Source organism: Podarcis cretensis, assembly GCF_951804945.1.
Source record: "Podarcis cretensis genome assembly, chromosome: 1".
Taxonomy (NCBI): domain Eukaryota; kingdom Metazoa; phylum Chordata; class Lepidosauria; order Squamata; family Lacertidae; genus Podarcis; species Podarcis cretensis.
This window is the reverse complement of record NC_137170.1, coordinates 44,528,835-44,547,442: the sequence shown is the minus strand read 5'-3', so window position 1 is coordinate 44,547,442 and position 18,608 is coordinate 44,528,835. Positions and strand designations below refer to the sequence as shown.

General features: G+C 40.4%; 1 protein-coding gene across 3 annotated transcripts in view; it reads left to right on the top strand.

Moving 5' to 3' along the window:
* INO80 (INO80 complex ATPase subunit) overlaps nucleotides 1-18,382 on the top strand; it is a 55,326-nt gene extending 36,944 nt beyond the window's left edge. For 2 of the 3 annotated variants that reach the window (XM_079964277.1, XM_079964275.1), the window contains exons 26-36: nucleotides 1,520-1,745; nucleotides 4,551-4,678; nucleotides 7,647-7,741; nucleotides 8,805-8,877; nucleotides 9,522-9,680; nucleotides 10,442-10,544; nucleotides 11,271-11,359; nucleotides 12,072-12,227; nucleotides 12,863-13,022; nucleotides 15,532-15,747; nucleotides 16,352-18,382. In XM_079964277.1, coding sequence (XP_079820403.1) covers nucleotides 1,520-1,745; nucleotides 4,551-4,678; nucleotides 7,647-7,741; nucleotides 8,805-8,877; nucleotides 9,522-9,680; nucleotides 10,442-10,544; nucleotides 11,271-11,359; nucleotides 12,072-12,227; nucleotides 12,863-13,022; nucleotides 15,532-15,747; nucleotides 16,352-16,557 — 1,611 coding nt within the window. In that variant the 3' untranslated portion in view covers nucleotides 16,558-18,382. The remainder of the gene's footprint in view (nucleotides 1-1,519; nucleotides 1,746-4,550; nucleotides 4,679-7,646; nucleotides 7,742-8,804; nucleotides 8,878-9,521; nucleotides 9,681-10,441; nucleotides 10,545-11,270; nucleotides 11,360-12,071; nucleotides 12,228-12,862; nucleotides 13,023-15,531; nucleotides 15,748-16,351) is intronic. The other variant, XM_079964276.1, reaches the window with a different exon arrangement.
* Nucleotides 18,383-18,608: the final 226 nt, after the last annotated feature.

The window sequence follows — 18,608 nt, the reverse complement described above, 5'->3', positions numbered from 1 at the left end:
GAGACTATTCAGCTATTCAGCCATTGAAGAAACAGCTGTTTGGCTAACATTCTACTCCATCCAGATAGCAGCAAAGATTAAAAATGATGGAGATGGTCCAAGATAGCTACTTTGGTATAAAGATTAGATTCCTGTGTTGGCAGCACTGTTTGACTGGGTAATTTATATTGAAGCTGACAGTAGGGAAGGTGACATGCAAAGGAAGATAAACTGAAGACCTCAGTGTTCTAAATACGGAAATGGAATTTTGCATTTGGATAGCTCAGAACTGCGTTGAGTTTAAAGAAAGTGCTGTGTTAAAAAAACCTGACTTACAATTCAAGCACACATACTGTGATGCTAAAGTAGGGGCCTTGTGCGACATGTCTACACTCAGATGGCTTAAAGGTCCAATGCCATTTGCACATGTAGTGTAGAAGAGTAGCCTCACAAGCACTGCAATTGATTCCCAGAGACACAAGTGCAATCAAGTTTCAAGAAGAGATCATTCCTTCTTTGCAAAAGGAATAGGAAAGAGGATTTTTATAGGCAGCTTTTATCTTACAGCTGACACTACCAGATGTATGAAGGCCTTGCAGAGATGCCAGATAGAAGACACCCTTGACACTAAATGAGCATTCCATAATTACCATGTCTCTTGCCAAGTGTCAAGTACCTGAGGAACTGGTCTGGTCTGTTGTGCTATTAAAAATAGACAAATAGAAGGCTGCTGTAGTAAAGAACAAACTTAGTTGGTCTCTTAAGGTGCTACTGGACTATTTTTTTATTTATTTCGTAGTAAAGTGCAGTTTAATTTCAAAACCAGCTAATTCATTTTTTCTGATTCTATTGCATTTTCGAGTCAGTTCAGATAGCATTTACATAACGTGTGTTCCTGCATGCTAAATCAGTGAAATTCATGCTGTATTGATTCTGACCAGTGGTTTCACTGTATAAACAGGCTAGAGTAAATCAAAATCTCAAGTCCGTTACATAATTGTTAAAGGATGATCCAGAAGTACAGAGCAACCAAAGCATACCCAGTGGGGTTCTCCAGTAAAGAGAGGATGAGCACAGTGATTGGCATTTTAAAGCTACCTTCGCCTCAAGCATTATGCCATGCCATTCCCTTTTTCTGTTGCATATGATATGAAGTCATCTCCCTCTCCTTCATCAAGCCTTGTGTTTCCTCCTTCTTTACTACACTTTGGTTTGCCATCTATCCTTTTCCCCCTTTTCCTTCTCAAGTCCTTTCCTATATCCTTTGAACTTTGATAGATTTGAATCCCTGTAGGCAGGAACCAGATAACTTCTGAATTTTGTCTGTCTAATTGGGTGCTAAGGTTTCAGAAGTGTTAAACTGAAGCCGACATCTGCCACTGTTACAAGTCATCTTGAAAGATAAGAGTGATTGAGTAGTTTTGTAACCGTTTTTGAATCAGTACTATATAGCTAAAGGAACCTCACTTATTACTGATATTTAATCTCAGCCAATATTTTCATTATCTCTTCAGTATAATTATACCCTTTTAATCCACAGGTAACAGCTGTGCCACGGGATTTCTACTGCAATGATCGGAGTGCAGAATATGAGCGCAGAGCACTTAAAGATGGAGGAAGCCTTGAAGCAAAGCAATGTGTATTGCATGGAGCGCCTGAACTAGCAGCTGGCTGGCTAAAACGGGGCTCTCAGTTCTTTCCGGAATTTCCAGGGGGATTATTAGGGGTCAGACCTCAAAATGGCTGGTCTTTCATCAGGATACCAGGTAGGCAACAGCTCTATAACTGCATAGTTTAATAACAAAGTGGATTATATTACTTTGCTTATCTACGTATGCTAGTATGTTCTACCCATGCATTAAATGATGACAAACTGGGAAATAATTCATACTTCCTTTTGGGAAATCTTCCTGCAATGAACTTGTAGGAAAGTTGGGTGTGTGAGAGAACGATCAGTGGTTACCTAATTGAGCCTATTTGATAGCTTTCTTGTGCTGACATAGGCAGGGGGTTGGACTAGATAACCCTCAAGGTCCTTTTCAACTCTGATTCTGTGATTCTCGTCTCTGCAGCATTCTGGGTATCTGGACCAAATCCGCAACTCACTAGTTTAGTCTGGCATTTTCAAACTGATCTTCTTCCTTTACCTTTTTCATCCACTCCCATATATCCCAGCTGTCCCTATTTTCTGGTTCCTGTCAAAACCAGTGAGGAGGCTAAGAAACAAAGATATTGAGCAAGTACTTTACAGGAGGAGCAACGTGGTTAACATTAAGTATATGATAAGCTTCAAAACAGTTATTAAAGCTAGGTTGTTCAAACCATTGATTCTCAACCTCTTTGGTATGGCAGCTCACAAAACTAAATTTACAGTCGTACCTTGGTCGTTGAACGGAATCCGTTCTGGAAGTCCGCTTGACTTCCAAAAATGTTTGACAACCAAGACGCGGCTTCCGATTGGCTGCAGGAGCTCCCTGCACCCAATTATAAGCCGCTCTGGGTGTTCAGGTTCCAAAGAACGTTCGCAAACCGGAATACTCACTTCCCGGTTTGCAAGGCATTCAGGATCCAAGATACGACTGTACTTTGTACGTTGACCCATCAGTTCATTGTCACATAAATTTTGGGCCTCTGATCTTGCAGCCGTCAGCTTCATGCATTTTAATTGCAAGTTTGCCTGTTTTACAACCTTTACCTGAGGTGTCCAAGCAAAAACTTACCTAACACCCCTATTAATGTGGAATATGTTGAAATATCTATAGTACTTCCAGAGTTATTCACTGGGTATTTTTTAATGGGAATGTAGGAACACCAAGGCCTGTTACTCTTTTATCTTTAACTGATGTGAGCTGCTTTGCCAAGATTATAATTGTCTGAAAAACAGGATAAAAATACAGTAAATAATAGATAAGATGAAGCTTGTTTGAGCAAGTGAATTAAACTCAAGGAGCAATTCGATACAAGGTTGGTTTTCAGGCTCCAAAGTTGCAGTGAACAGCAAAACAGCTGCTACTTCAGTTAACTCTGCCCTCCTCTCTCAGACTGTTGTAGTTGCGATCACTGTGGGAATCTCTGGAGGCCTTTCCTGTTCTTTGAAAGAGAAATGATCTTAGATTAAATGGCAGGAAGTGTCTGAGTCCTTTTTGCATTGATAAAAAGCACCAACTTTGCTGGCTGTTTACTGTGAGTGCTAGCTAGCTCTGCACTGACCCCTTTATGCCCTGCAGCCTTCTAGAGAAGGGAGGCAGTGGCTGGAAACTATGATTTGGTCCTTCTTACTCTTATTTTTACACCAGCAGAGGTGTATTTTCTAATTCCCTAGAGGGAACTAAGATTAAGTCAGGCTCCGAAGGAGAGGGGACTCTATAATTGGGATTCTGTTAAGCTGTCATTTTGACCAGACATGTTTCTTCCCTAGACAGTAACATCATAGCATCTTCTCATTCCCCAGCCAAGTCTAGATAAGTCTGATTAAAAGTAATAATTCTCTTAAATGAAAGGAGGCCCATTTGATTCATAACCTGACAACACAATTTTGCGCCAGAAATAGACAGCTTTTCCCATCTAACCCTTTATGTGTGTTAGATTTTATCCAATGGTGTTGCATAACTGACAGCAAGGCTGGATCCTCCTCTGCCCCCTTGAACCCCAAATTCTGCTCAAAAGGCCCCCCAGTCTTCTGGAGCAGATTGGGGAGGAGGAGCTGCAGGAGAATCAGTAGAAACTGTTTCCTTCCCCATTCTGAGTGATACCATTCAGTACGACCCATTGAACCAAATGTGAAAATCTTATCTTCAGAGTAGAATCGGATCTTGGGTGTTATTTAACAAATGATTCTTTTGTTCTGTTTATTTCCGCTAGAGATGGTAAAGGAGCAGAGTGCAGTCAAATGAAAAAAGTTAAATATTGTTTATTCGTGGTATTCTTTTCAACGTTAGGTGGCAGGATTTATTCAAAGTTCAAAAATAATTTAACTAGTGCAGGTGAAATGTGATATTAAAGAAAAAGACAAGAATTAAAAATACTTGCGTTTTGTTGTTTTTAAACTCTTTTTCCTGTTATTTGGTTCCTGGTGGACTTCGTTCACCTGTTGTAAAGTAGTTTAAAAGACTGTTAAGTAACTAATTTATCCATTCTGATTTCATACATTCTATTGGGAAGTGGTAGTGGAACGAGTTTCCTCTATGTGATTGGTTCATTTCTTGCCTACCCTTCACCATAAGATCTCATGGTGGGTTACAATCACCATCTGGCAGCATCATCACTAACTGTTTTTAGGTGCCAGGCAGAATCATTCTTATTCGCCCAGGCCACTGGGTCTTAATTGTAATGCAGGGGCATTTTGCGTTAGGGGCTATAGCACTTAGGGGGAAATAAGCCTTCTCCCTGCTGCACCCCCACCCAAAAAGTAATGCCCCCACATTGTTCTCAATGTTCTCTTTTTTATTTTGATGATGTAATTTGTGTTTTTATATTGTGATTTTTATCCTGTGAACCACCCTGAGGCTGAGTATAGGGCGGTATACAAGTTAAATAAATAAATAAATATTTCCCCCCTTCCTTCCGTTTAGACAAAGAGAGTCTGATCACAGACAGTGGAAAACTTTATGCCCTTGATGTTTTGTTGACAAGATTGAAATCTCAAGGACACAGAGTCCTGATCTACTCTCAGATGACACGGATGATTGACTTGTTGGAGGTAGGATTCATTTACTCTTCATGAAGGAGAAACTGAAGCTAATGACTAAGGAAATATAGTATTTGACATAAATAAAATCTTTTAAGGAAGGGAGAGGCTGCATGGATTGCATGCTTTTGCTAGCGCAGCAGCATGCTGGACCAGGATATACATTTACAGAGAATCATGCATACTTTCCCCCACTCTCTTCTCTGTCCCTAAGTTATGTAAGATCTGGCCCATTGCAGTCATGCCATTCTGTGTTGCTGTCCAAGTGAAGTCCTAGATGCTTAGCTGCACCAGCGTAACCCTGTCACTTTCAGACTGACCAAGTGGACCACTTACAGAATCATAGTTCAGTAGAACTATTGGACCAGGCTCTAAATCAATTGCTTGGTTGCTCTTGGTTTTGAATAATTACTATTGGATGGTGTATATTTTTTTCCTATTGTAAAGTCCCTGTCATTTGCAGTGGACCAAAGGAAGGAAGAAATGAAGTTACTTATTTTATCTGTTGCCTTAGTAAACCAGCACACTCTACCCAGGACTGATTTCATTATTTTCAAGGATTAGTACTTCTAGTGTCATGCTGACAACGTCAGCTGAGCAGGCTTAATGGGAGGATATTCAAGAGGTTTTAATATAACTGTCCCTCTAGGATTAGCAGTATCTTTTTTACTTTTAAAAAAGCTACAAAGATAAAAAAAGAGTCTACAACCTGTGTGCTGTTAACTATCTGAAAGACTTTCTTGCAAAAACTCTTGAATCTTCCACTGTAATTATTATGCTGTTGTTAACATCCCAAATACCGTAGTTGTCATTAAATAACTATGTTTTATTATTCTAACTGTCTTGGTCTATATTAGCAAGAAGAGCTACCATGATTCATTAAGCCTTAGCTCAGTTCTTCCTCCTTAATCCATGCAAACATACTTAACCTATTTGAGACAGATTCTAATATACCACCCCTTTCCTCAGTGGAAGCCCAGTATACACTCTGGTGGGAGATGAACTCTACTGAGGTCATAATATCCTTCCATGAACTAAGCATTGATTGCAGTTCAATATTTTCTTCTTTGATTTCTAAATAGGAACTTGGGTTTTTTATCCTTATTTTTTGTTTGTGGTTGCAACATTTTTTTCATGCACAAGACCTGAAAGAATATTCTTAATATTTCATATATATTTTTTAATAATTCAAAAAGATGGACTGCAAGAACACTACTGTTCTTTTGCATTCACGCAGCATGCTCAATGGAGGGACTTGGGTGGCGCTGTGGTCTAAACCACTGAGCCTCTTGGACTTGCCAGTCAGTAGGTTGGCGGTTCGAATCCCCGCAACGGGGTGAGCTCCCATTGCTTGGTCCCAGCTCCTGCCAACCTAGCAGTTTGAACACACACCCAAAAGTGCAAGTAGTTAAATAGGTACCTATCCGGCAGGAAGGTAAACGGCGTTTCCATGCACTGCTCTGGTTTCACCCGAAGCATCTTAGTCATGCTGGCCACATGACCCGGAAAAACTGTCTGCGGACAAACACTGGCTCCCTCGGCCTGTAAAGCAATATGAGCGCTGCAACCTCAGAGTTGTCTGTGACTGGACTTAACTGTCATGGGTCCTTTACCTTTACCTTTTGGCATGCTCAATATTTCTATCATAGCTCATTTAAACAATATAAAACACAAAACCTATTCCCTTACTCAGTCTGCTCTTGGCAGGCTATCCTCATTTTTGAAGTTCTATTTTTATGGATGGGGAACTACAGCAAGAACTACAGTACTGGATACAGTGCAGCAAACAAGCTACAGTTTAGCTAAACAAACATGGTTTGGTTTATCTTCAAATGAGACCACTGAGTCACCCAACTCCTTTGATCCCAGTGAAAACTTTTTAAAAATTATTCAATTGTATTACACCTTTCCATCAATAAAGTTAAGGTGGTGCACCTGTTTCTCCCCCTTCCTGTTTATTCGTGCAACAACCCCATGAAAGTTGGTTAGGCTGAGAGACTGTGACTGGCTGTAGATCACACAGAGAGCTTGATGGCTGAGTGGAGATATGAACCCTGATATTTGCAGTTAACAATAACAGCATTATGACCTTGAGCTATACCAAAGCTTGTTTATTGATTGCACTTTCCCCCCAGAAACAAGTCTGTTGTCAGAGTTTTATATTCACTTCTTGAAAATAAATTCAGCACCAAAAATATTAAACTTCGTGTATTGTATGTTTTGTAAACCAAGCAAATGTGCATATATTCTTCTGAACCTAGAAAGGTGCAAAGAACTATGTGCTCCTGTACTCCTTAGTCCCCTTCAGGCTTCTTTCATTGCTGTTGCCCATATTGTTGCAAGTAACATTCCTCCCCCTGCTTCAATATGTGTGTATGAGAGAGAGAGAGAAAGAAAGAAAGAGAGAGAATAAAGTACATGCATACATTAAAATCAAATTTAATTTAGAGATTAATTCAAGTACAGAATAATGTGTAAAAGGAGTGAGATGAACTTGTGAATTAATACAAAAATCTACCGTCTTGGATATAATTTTGAGCACATTGAAATACAAATTAAACTTAAAGAGGCCTGAAACTGTTTATGGATTTTAGATTATATCAATGGCTGTGGAGGTCAGAAATAGTTAAGTACATGGTGCGAACAAAGGACTGAACATCGCTTGGTAATTTGCCCAGTAAATGAATATTAACTGAATGGTGAGCAATGAAGTACCTACATGACACAGGCTTCCTGAGCACCTCAGTCTTTTTTTAATAATCAGGTTTTAATTCAACAGGTTCAGGATTAGTGTGTTTTTAGCAGCACTGCATGGTGCAAACAGATTATTTTGCTTTTAAAATTACATTAGTAGCCATCTGGCATATTGGAAGCTTGCACAATATTACATGGCACTGTGATGTTCAAAACAAGTATAAATGTTTGTTCTGTTGAAAATCTAGATAAAAAATGTTGAGATTTTGTTCTGGGTTTCTTGTAGGAGTACATGGTTTACAGGAAACATACATATATGCGGTTAGATGGGTCTTCAAAAATCTCTGAAAGAAGAGATATGGTAGCTGACTTTCAGAACAGGTATGTTTTTCCCTTTGCTTTTTCTGTTGAATTATAGCTACGGGGTTCTGTTAAGTAGTTTCCAAATCACCAGGTACACAGGCTCCTCCGTCCTCCTATGGAATATGGTTAGTGTTGGGACCCCTCCATTCTTCTTGTAGGAATATGCTTATGCTATACATCGGCCAAGGGGTGATGGAAAGGAAGAGCCAGGTAACCTTTGTAAGTGAAACTGCACAGTCAACCCATTGGATCCCAGCTTATGACAAACTGTACTTACACTGTCGTTCTTCAGCATCTAAACTATGGGTGGGATGCAACTACTTACTTCTGGCAGCTGAAGCCTGAACCAAGGGCTTCTTGCCCAGTGAGTCTTCACCCCCTCACTCCCCCAAAATTGGATCTTGTGGGGTTGGGAGAACCCCCTAGATCAGCACACAAGGGGAGGAGAACATGGATTGTTCCGTCTGGCATTTGCAATGAATTCCTCCCATGAGGGTTTAAAGAATCACCCTTAGTATTTCACCTAAACACTAGGGCTGTATTGGTTCATCATTTCCTTAGAAACACATTTCAATGAGTACCAACGGTACCTTTTCCTGACATTTCCTAACCTTGCAGTTTCTGTGGTTTTTGTTATCTTTTACACATTGTAAACAGCCACTTCTGGAAATCTAGTGGAATCTAATGAAAGTTTGATGCTGGTTTCCATGTTGTTTCAAACAAACAAACAAAATCAATTTGCCACCCCCATTAACTCGGAAAATCACGGGAGTTTTGTGTTGTAATTTCATGTGATGAAATTTGTGGTGGTATTCCAGTATTGAGTTCTTTCCCCTCATTAAAGATTTAGCCAGATCAAAAAGCCACAGTTCCACAGTGCAACAAGTCCTGTAGCATAAAAGCAATATTAGAAATCAAGGCAGATACACTGGTATTATAATAATAAACTGTTGGGTGAAGTGATTCTGTCTTTGATTGCAAAAGTCAAAACCCTCCTGGTAATAGTAATTATTGTCGTAAGTAATGTTTATGTAGCAACACAACTGCAATGGTTGCTTTTGTTCTTTCTATCTCTCTGTAGGAATGATATCTTTGTGTTCCTGTTAAGTACAAGAGCTGGTGGCTTAGGCATTAACCTTACAGCTGCTGATACGGTGAGTAAACAGCTTGGTTTGAAAATGTTTTCTTAATACTGTGGGCTATTCCAGGATAGTCTGTACTCAGCAGAAAGGAAGAAGCACTAAAACAGGATATTTGATATGTCAAAAAAGCATAAAGCTACTATAGTCTGATTAATTAACAGAGCTTGGATATTCCTGGTAGTACAGAATTATTTGATATAATATAAAGTTTCACTACCTTTGCTTTCCTAAATCTGAATATGATGGCTGCTTCTTGCATTGTGTTTTTTCCAGTATGAAGACAATTATAGTGTAGCAAAAGAAAAGAAAACAACCCCACATAATTCATGAAGTGTTATGACTGGCCAGTAATCTAAACCTGGAAAAACAAATAATTTGCACCCCATTTCAGATGTGAATTGTGCACATGCGTTTTGCTGCATGAAGTTGATCTCTATGTTAGTAATAGTAATGTGTAAAGCAGCCTTTAAATAATTATGGTCTTATACAGAACTGGACTTGTATCTGGGCTGACCCCCAAAAAATCACTAAGATGTTATCATTCTGAAGGCAAAGCTGTTTACTATCATTTTAAAGTGCAGTACAAACTTTGGGTGGTGACCATAGAATCAGTTTTGTATTTGTAACCTTTTCCCCTCCAAAAAATACCCTGACAGGTAATTTTCTACGATAGTGATTGGAATCCAACAGTAGATCAGCAGGCCATGGATCGAGCTCACAGGCTGGGTCAGACCAAACAGGTCACTGTGTACCGGTTGATTTGTAAAGGCACCATAGAGGAACGCATCTTGCAGAGGGCCAAGGAGAAAAGTGAGGTAAGGGTAACAAAATATGGAATAATGTGGTGTAGAAGGGATAGCAAGGAAATTGAGCTGTGACTGATGAGAAATCAGACATTAATCTCCGGCAAAGATAATACCACCTACAGTGGTGCCTCGCAAGACGAAAAGAATCCGTTCCGCGATTCTCTTCGTCTAGCGGTTTTTTCGTCTTGCGAAGCAAGCCCATTGACGGCTTAGCGGATTAGCGCTATTAGCGGCTTTTAGCGGCTTAGCGGATAAGCAGATAAGCGGCTTAGTGGCTTAGAAAAGGGGGGGGAGGGGAAAAAAGTCAGAAAAACTCGCAAGACATTTTGTCTTGCGAAGCAAGCCCATAGGGAAATTCGTTTTGCGAAGCGCCTCCAAAATGGAGAAAACGCTTTCGTCTAGCGGGTTTTTCGTCTTGCGAGGCATTCGTCTTGCGGGGCACCACTGTAATGGGAAATGATTACCTTTATATGCCTGTAATGAAGTGTAGCACTCGGCAGTAATGGGTAAATTGTACATAGCACCAAAGTTCTTACCACTTTAGGGTGCACACATACATTCTTGTGCCATGGGGTGCCTCTTGGGATTAGAATTACAAAATAACATTGCCATTTTTAAACAACTTTCAAAATTCAGACTTAAAAAATATAATATTTCTCCCACATTCAACCTAATAGATATTAGATAAAGAGCCTCCACTTTATCTTGATTCTCTCTGGCATTAAATAATCTGAGAAGAAAATTTCTGATGCATTTTTTCTTTTCCATAGATTCAAAGGATGGTGATTTCAGGTGGCAATTTCAAACCCGACACCTTGAAACCCAAGGAGGTGGTTAGTCTGCTTCTGGATGATGAAGAACTTGAGAAAAAATGTATGTGCAAGTCCATACTCCTACCTCTGTCATATACTTCACCAGCTCCCACTGTGTGCCTGTGTTTTTGTTTGCTAATTTATTTGTATCAATAACTATAAAATGAGGTCGATGAAGAAGCTAAGTGCTTATGTCCCATTGAAATAAGTGCAAACAGAAAGTCATGTCTTGATCGTTTCCCATTTATTTCAGTGGGAGCTAAGCACAACTATTTAATCTGGATCCACCCTTAAATAGATGCATTCAGTATCAAGATTAAAGGCAGTTGAGGCATTTGACTGCATTTTTGCTGCAGAGTGCTGTTTTACAAAACTAAAAGCTTAAGAATCTCACAATCACACTCCTATTTAAAAGCAAAAATGCTGGCTTCTCTTTTTGACTGTTCTAGAGAGTGTTCCTCCAACTCTCTGAAGCAGATTTGGGGAGGACATGGTGTGTCCAAGGAAGATGAGTGGAAGGGGAAGTTCCATTGTACAATCAGAAATAGTTGTGCTAATGGAACTACTTTGTTGGATACCATTCTTGGATTTGGGTCTGATAGACTTTTTTGAGGGAACGGAGAATGGAACCATGAGAATGGATGAAGTTACATTGTTGGGACTAAAGGAGGTTAAAGAACCAGCACAGGCCTATTCCAGTTGTGTTCAACTTGGCTCTTGTGTTTTGCAAGAATTTTGCAGTTCCTCTGGTAAATAATGGTTTCTGACTTTATTTTTTAACTGGTAGTACGCCAGCGTCAGGAGGAGAAGCGGCAGCAGGAGGAGACAAATCGTGTGAAAGAGCGTAAACGAAAGAGGGAAAAATATGCTGAAAAGGTACTTCAAATAACACTCCTGTTATTTTGTTACATTATTGCTTTAATTTTTTTATTATTATTGCCTTCAGGAGCGGGTAAGGCCACCTGTCCCACTCAGGTTAATTTTAGTGCCTTCATGATCAAGGAGGTTCAATCTTCCTGGGAGAGCAAGTGATACAAATTCTCCAATGGATGTGTCTCCGTTTTTAAGGATGTTGTTCTTCTGTCTTTTGTTTTGTATTCGCTTTTCCACATATAGGGTTAATTCAGATTTAAAGTGGGACTCTAGTCATTCTTATTTGATTGTAGCTCACTTCTGAAGAGAATGGAAATTCTCAATAAATATAATTTTTGCTGTCTGAAATGAATTTTCCTGAAATAATAATACTGGAGAATACAGCCACCTTTGGATAGCAGTGTTTCTAATCTGGCATTGAAAATGTTGCTGTTCTCCTCAAACAGTTTAGTTACTGATAGATAACTTAAATTTTCATTATTTATACAGTTCTAATATGCACATTTTTGCAAACAGTTGTTCCTAATATAATGCATTTTGCATGTTATTTTCACTAATATATGCATTTTTATTCACACTTCTGACTAAAACACACATTTTTGTTAATTTTTTTGGTTGGGGAACTGCATTGCATAGTTCAGTAAAGGGCTTGCTTTTAGCCTCTTTTCCATGTTTTCCAGCCCTTTTGATGGTTGTTTCCTTAATTTGATTGCAGAAGAAGAAGGAAGACGAGTTAGACGGGAGGAAAAGGAAAGAAGGCATGAATCTGGTGATCCCGTTTGTTCCATCTGCAGATAATTCCAACCTCTCAGCTGACGGGGATGAGTCATTTGTTAGTGTCGACTCTGCCATGCCCAGCCCTTTCAGTGAGGTAGGAATTTCTTTACCAACACCATTGGGCTGCTTCATACATGGCAATGAGATTATCGCAGTGTACACCAGCTGTGGATGGAGATAGCTTTACAACACTTTTCCAATCCTTAGAAACTTCCAGGTTAGCTTTGAATATATGGGCACGGCAGACATCAGATTGCCGTTTGTCATTCTGACCATATATCTGATATCTATTTTAAAGTATTTTGCACTGACTTCTCATACATTTCCAGGCTCAGTTCAAAGTTTTGGCTTTAACTTGAAATAACTTGGGACTATGGTCTTTAAAAGTTGTCCCGTTTGAGCCAACTCAAAATTTAGGATCCGCATCATAGGGCTGCTTCTGAGTGCCCACACTCAATAATAGATGAATGGCAAGTGGAAAGAGGTTCTTCTTGGTGATGGATCCCATTTGTGATAGGTGAGGGAGGCAGCAACATATTTTGTAGAAGACAAAGCAGGACCCTTTCATTCTCCAAGGCTTCTAGCAGTTTTTATAGTCTTGCATTTTTTAGTTCTATAGCGCACTGATTTCAGCATGCAGGCTTAATCCAAAAGCATAGCTTAAAGGGTATATAACATGATAACAGGATGTAATGTGAATTTACGGACTTTTATTTTTATATGATCTAGATTTCCATCAACAGTGAGTTGCACATGGAATCCATCCCACCTGACGAGAGTAGCAATGACATGCTGGTGATTGTGGATGATCCAGCATCTTCAGCGCCTCAGTCAAGAGCTACTAACTCTCCTGCTTCCATCACGGGCTCAGTGTCTGACAACATGAATGGTTAGTATTTGTCTTTAAACATGGCGCACAAGGAGCATAAAGTGAACTCTGTATATGGCCATTCTTCTGAGCACTGGATTTGCTTACGGGCAGGACTGGAGTTAATCTAGCAAATAATGTCTCCTTCAGATTTGTTAGCTCAGGTGAAATCTGATGTGCTTGATCATTCTCCGCTTAATTCTTTTGATTCTAAATAAGCTTCATAAGTTGGAATAAGGACAAAAGTATGAAGTTGGCTCCTATTTCAAATCTCAACTCGGCCGTAAATTTAACTGGGTGGGTTTAGGCAACTCCTGTCTCTTTCAGCGCCCCATCTGCCTTACAGTTTAGGAGGAGGATAATGCTGACCTATACCCATATCAAAAGTGCCAAGCTTCTTTTCATTACTGTATTTGAGAGGTTTCTTGCTTAGAGGTATATGTAGTCGAAAAATAAATTTTGAAACACCTTCAACTGCTCTGCCTTCCCTTTTAGTTCTTGACTGCAGCATTGTCTCTCGCAGGAGGCATTGAAAAGAAAAGTGATCAGAAGGGAAATGGGGGTCTCGATCCTTCTCCCTGACTCATTTGGCTGAGTTGCCATTGCAGAATGCAGACAAATTGCAGTTCTCTTAATTCCATTCTGTCCAAGTCTGAATAGTTATAACTGTTTCCTAAAATTACCGGTTTGAAAAGGGGGCTCTATTAATTACCATATTTACTCAAATCTAATGCTCACCTTTTTTGGCCAAATTACGTTGCGAAAATTAAGGTGCTCATTAAGATTCGATGGCACATTTACATTTGCCAGCAAATACTTTTTTTTGGTTTCAAGGTTCTGAAAATTGAGGTGTGCATTAGATTCAATGGTGCATTAGACTCGAGTAAATATGGTAGCTATCAGCAGTGCAAGTTCCAGGTAATGGGTGGAGTTGCTGTAGTTCCACAAAGCTGACTAATGTTACTGGTTTATGGGATCAGGCCATCAGCTTTACAGTTTAGAACAGTGGTTCCCAATTGGTCATCTGTGAACCCCAGGATGTCTGTGTAACCCATCCAGGGTGTCCATGGCAAAAACTACCATAGAGATATCAAAATTTACAAAAGTAGGGGGTCCACAATACTTACCTAATTGGGAACCATTGGGTTAGAACATTGCGTACCATTGCCTTTCCCACTCCCCATCCCTCAGTTATAATAATAATATAATTTATTATTTATACCCCACCCATCTGTCTAGGTTTCCCCAGCCACTCTGGGCAGCTCCCAACATAATATTAAAAACGATAAATACATCAAACATTAAAAACTTCCCTAAACAGGGCTGCCTTCAGATATTTTATAAAAGTCAGGTAGTTGTTTATTTCCTTGACATCTAATGGGAGGGCGTTCCACAGGGCAGGCGCCCTGGTTCCCTGTAGCTTTGCTTCTCACAGTGAGGGAACTGCCAGAAGGCCCTCAGAGCTGGACCTCAGTATCTGGGCAGAACAATGGGGGTGCAGACGCTCCTTCAGGTATACTGGGCCGAAGCCATTTAGGGCAGTTCAGCTTTGACCTTGTATAAACTCTAAGATAATATTTCTAAAACATTGTATCTCTGTGCTCTGTCACCAAACTTATGAGGCACCCCAAATTAAAAAGAATTGCAGTTCTTGTTTAATTGATTTGGAAGGTCATTGTTGTTGCTTCCTAAGAAAGGCTTTCAAAAGTCGCTAGAATAGTATAGACTTGAGTAAGTACATGATTTTATTGAACTAGTTCCCTTTGATGGAAGATTAAGCTATGTTTTTTAAAACGATGAAGTATCAAGCAGAGCAAGCTAAATGCTTATACAGTCATACCTCGGGTTGAAGTAGCTTCAGGTTAAGCATTTTTGGGTTGCGCTCCGCGGCGACCCAGAAGTAACGGAGCGCGTTACTTCCGGGTTTTGCCGCTCACGCAGATGCTCAAAGTGACGTCATTCGAATGCGTGGAAGCGGTGACACGCGCAGTCGTGTGCTACATTCTACTCAGGATGCGAACGGGGCACCGGAACAGATCCCGTTCGCATCCAGAGGTACCACTGTATACAAATTCATTTCCTAAGGCACAAATCTGAATTGCTTCAAGTAGACTTGGGTAGATCATAAAACATTGATGTAAAATATTTTACAATATATTTATCAGTACGAGATTAGCAATTACAATGGATTCAGCAAGGACATACATTTTAATCCCCAAGCATGTCTTTTTAAATGTATCAAACAAGTTTAGTTTTTGGACAAGCATTGGATTGTCATAGTGGAGATAGTCTTACTCGATCGTACAAGGCTCAGGTAGCAGGCGACTGTTGCCCAAAGTCACTTTTCTAAATATCTCTGCTGTTTGTGACAGAATATTATCTGGCATGAAGAATGAGGTAACTTCCTTGAAAGGGGATGGGGGCTTATGAAGGCAAAACATTTTGGTCTCCTTTACTAAATTATATTTAATTATACAGTCACTATTTGTTACACATCACTAAATGTTCTTTCTTCATTGGTTTTGTTAAGGAATTTCAATACAGGATATGCCCATCACAGGACGAGGTCATTCAGGTAGAAGCCGAGGCCGTCCCAAAGGTGCAAATGGCGGGTCAAAAAGCACAGGGAAAGGCCGGAGCCGGAAATCCACAGCCGGAAGTGCAGCTGCCATGGCAGGTGCCAAAGCAGGAGCAGCCGCCGCCTCAGCAGCCGCATATGCAGCGTATGGGTACAACGTGTCTAAAGGTAGGAGGCTGTGTGGGGCGTTGAACACCCTTTATGCTTTGACACCAGGCCTTCAGCCGTCCTTAAGGACACCTGAAGATATCCTTGTAGGATATCTAAGTCTCCACTTGAAATCCAGGCATGTTGAAGTTCCAGCGCATATGATGGTATAAAAGTTCATTTTTAGTCGCTGAAAGATAAGCAGTTAGGTAGAACTGTTGTCGGCTCAAGTCCACATTTTTGCTCCTATCAGTATGTTTATACGTAATTAAAAGGTTCACTTGCTTTCTGGGGACTAATTAGCCTAATAAGTCTCTTTATCACAAAATCCAATTATGATTGGTCAGATTAAGCCTCGGTACTAAATACTCGTACAAAAAATAGAATGTTTTCCTTTTCTTTGACGGCTTTCTATCCACTGTAATGAATGGGCTCAGATTTTGATACTCACTGCCTTGGGTATCCTTGGGGTAAAAGGGCAAGATACTAAAAAAAAATTTCTTGGCTAAAGTTGTCAGTAAAGCTCTTGGTTAATCTTAATCCTGCAGTTTTAATTTTGTATGCAGTTAAAAAGCTATAGTCTGGATGTGGCCCATTGAGGAAGAATTTTGCTTTTTGTCGCTAGGTATGTCTTCAGGCAGCCCTCTTCAGACTCCTCTCATCCGACCTGCTGGACTTTCAGACTTTGGACAGTCAAGCGCCACTTCCCCCTTGAGTAAAGGAAACAGCGTTTGTGGAACCTCCAAACCCTTAAACCTGACAGGTTCCTTGGCACCAGAAACCTCAATCCGAAAACAATACAAAGGAGCCCACACTTCAGGTGGGCGATAGTAATTCTGAAACCCTGGAACCTGTGTGTCTCCATAGCGGCTTCCTAAGCAGCCCACCCACGCCTACCAGCAAAAGGGTTTACAGATGATGCCTTGTTTCCATGTGGGCTTGAGGAGAAGACAACTGCACTACTGGGGCAAGAGGTATTCTGTGTGCACTTCCGTGTGTAGCCCGCATTTGCTGTCTTTGCAGATTTGGGATGAGGAGGGACAGAGACTTGGGATGCTTGAGCTTAACTTTTCCATTAGGCTTCTTTCTAGCATCCTACAAATCATGCAGGGAAAGGATCCGGCTTCCACATGAGACTGGCTGCGAGATCTCCTCCCCCTTCATTTGTACTCACACCAGCGCCCTTTGCCCCCCTCGTCTTTCAGGTTTCATACGGAATTCAACTCCATTCTTATAAGAAGGAGATCAGCAACTAAACTTGGGGGGGGGGTGCCCCGCAGATTCAGAGGAGCCTTCTGGCCAGTGCACCTGTTTTTAAGGGAGCTGTGGACAAACATCTTGGTGGTTCTAATGCGTATGAATGGTGGATGCAATGAAGAATAGACTCTAGGGGAAAGGAGAGAGGAGTTTTGCACTGCGTCCTAGAAAGGGGCTTTTGTCATATCATGCTTCTGAACTACTAGAGTACTGCTTGGTTGGCTAAACGACAATAGGACAGATTAGAGCTTTTGAGAATGATGTTGCTGCCTCTGCCTCACAGAGCAGAAGGAAGTTTCAAATTGCCAATAAGCATTGCAAAACCCAGGCTTGGATACATTTACTTTCATAGCATTGGGTTTTCAGTACAATTTATTGGATTTGGCTTATGTGGGACTCTTCAATGTTTTAGATTACAAAGCCATTTTGTGTGCGATTACAAGAAGAAATTCGAGTAGTGGGGAATTGTCCCTGGTTTTCATCTCATTGTGCCATAGAAGAGTTTTTTAAAAACATGTTTTAGGTACCACTGTTGGCCATACCGCAAAGGATGCGCATCGGGGAATGCTTCCATTTTCCCGATCCATACAGTCCCCAGCTAAAACGATGTCTTTCATTCCAAGCCATCCATTCACTGTGTTCCTTTTCTTTAGCAAGACTCATTTGTCAGCAGTGTCCACACCCAGCAGGTTTGGATTGCTCCACTGTGATGAATCCAGCACTGTAGCAAAGCTCTGTGAAGCTAGTGAAAGTTGTTAGAGAGCAGCAACGCCATTAAGTGCAACTCTTTGTTGTGGTATTCTATTCTGAATGCACAAGAACCATCTGCTTTTGGCATGATATATATATATATATTCTGTCTGCATTGCACTGAGATGAAGGAGGGAGGCAGTTCTCCTGCCTTCACATTTACATTAAATGGATTTTCTTTCTGGGCATTTTCATCTTTCAAGGGAGAACCAGGTTACGAGGTGAAGATCTTAGCTAAGGCAGCAAAGGATTTTTCAGTCTCATGCACCTTGCCTGGTGTCCCACAGTGTAGAGCAAGTGCTTCCTGTTGACTCTGCCTTTAATTTGCACACCTGAAAATAGCAGAAATAAGTTCAGTTAAATTGGGTTTTTTTTATTTAAAAAAAAAACAGATTCGGAGGGAATAATTGGGTTGGGAGGGGATATTTAAGTTAAATCATGAAGATTTTACCCCACCCCGCTCAGATTCACATGTGTATATACAGTGTTTAGAGGGAATCAGAAAATGCCAAGCCTTTTTTTCCTCTTTGAATGTGCTGTCTATTTTTATAACTGAACTTGTACATATGTATAAAAAGAGACACATCTTTCTTTTACTAACTGGAGAAAAGAATCTTAAATAAAATGGAGTGAGATAATTTTATGTAAATTCCGTCTCTGTGGTTTATTGTTCCATGACGAAGTTTGGTGAAACAAGGTATGTGCTGAAGTGCTTCATTTTCTAATTATTTTGCATATGCCTATGTCTAAGAAATAACTACATGCAGCAGGATACACAGACTGTGCACAGGGGATTGCAGAAGGCTTCTTGCCACTACAGTCTCAGAGCCATCTGACTGATAAATCAGTGGCTAAAATACAAGTGATTTTCTTTT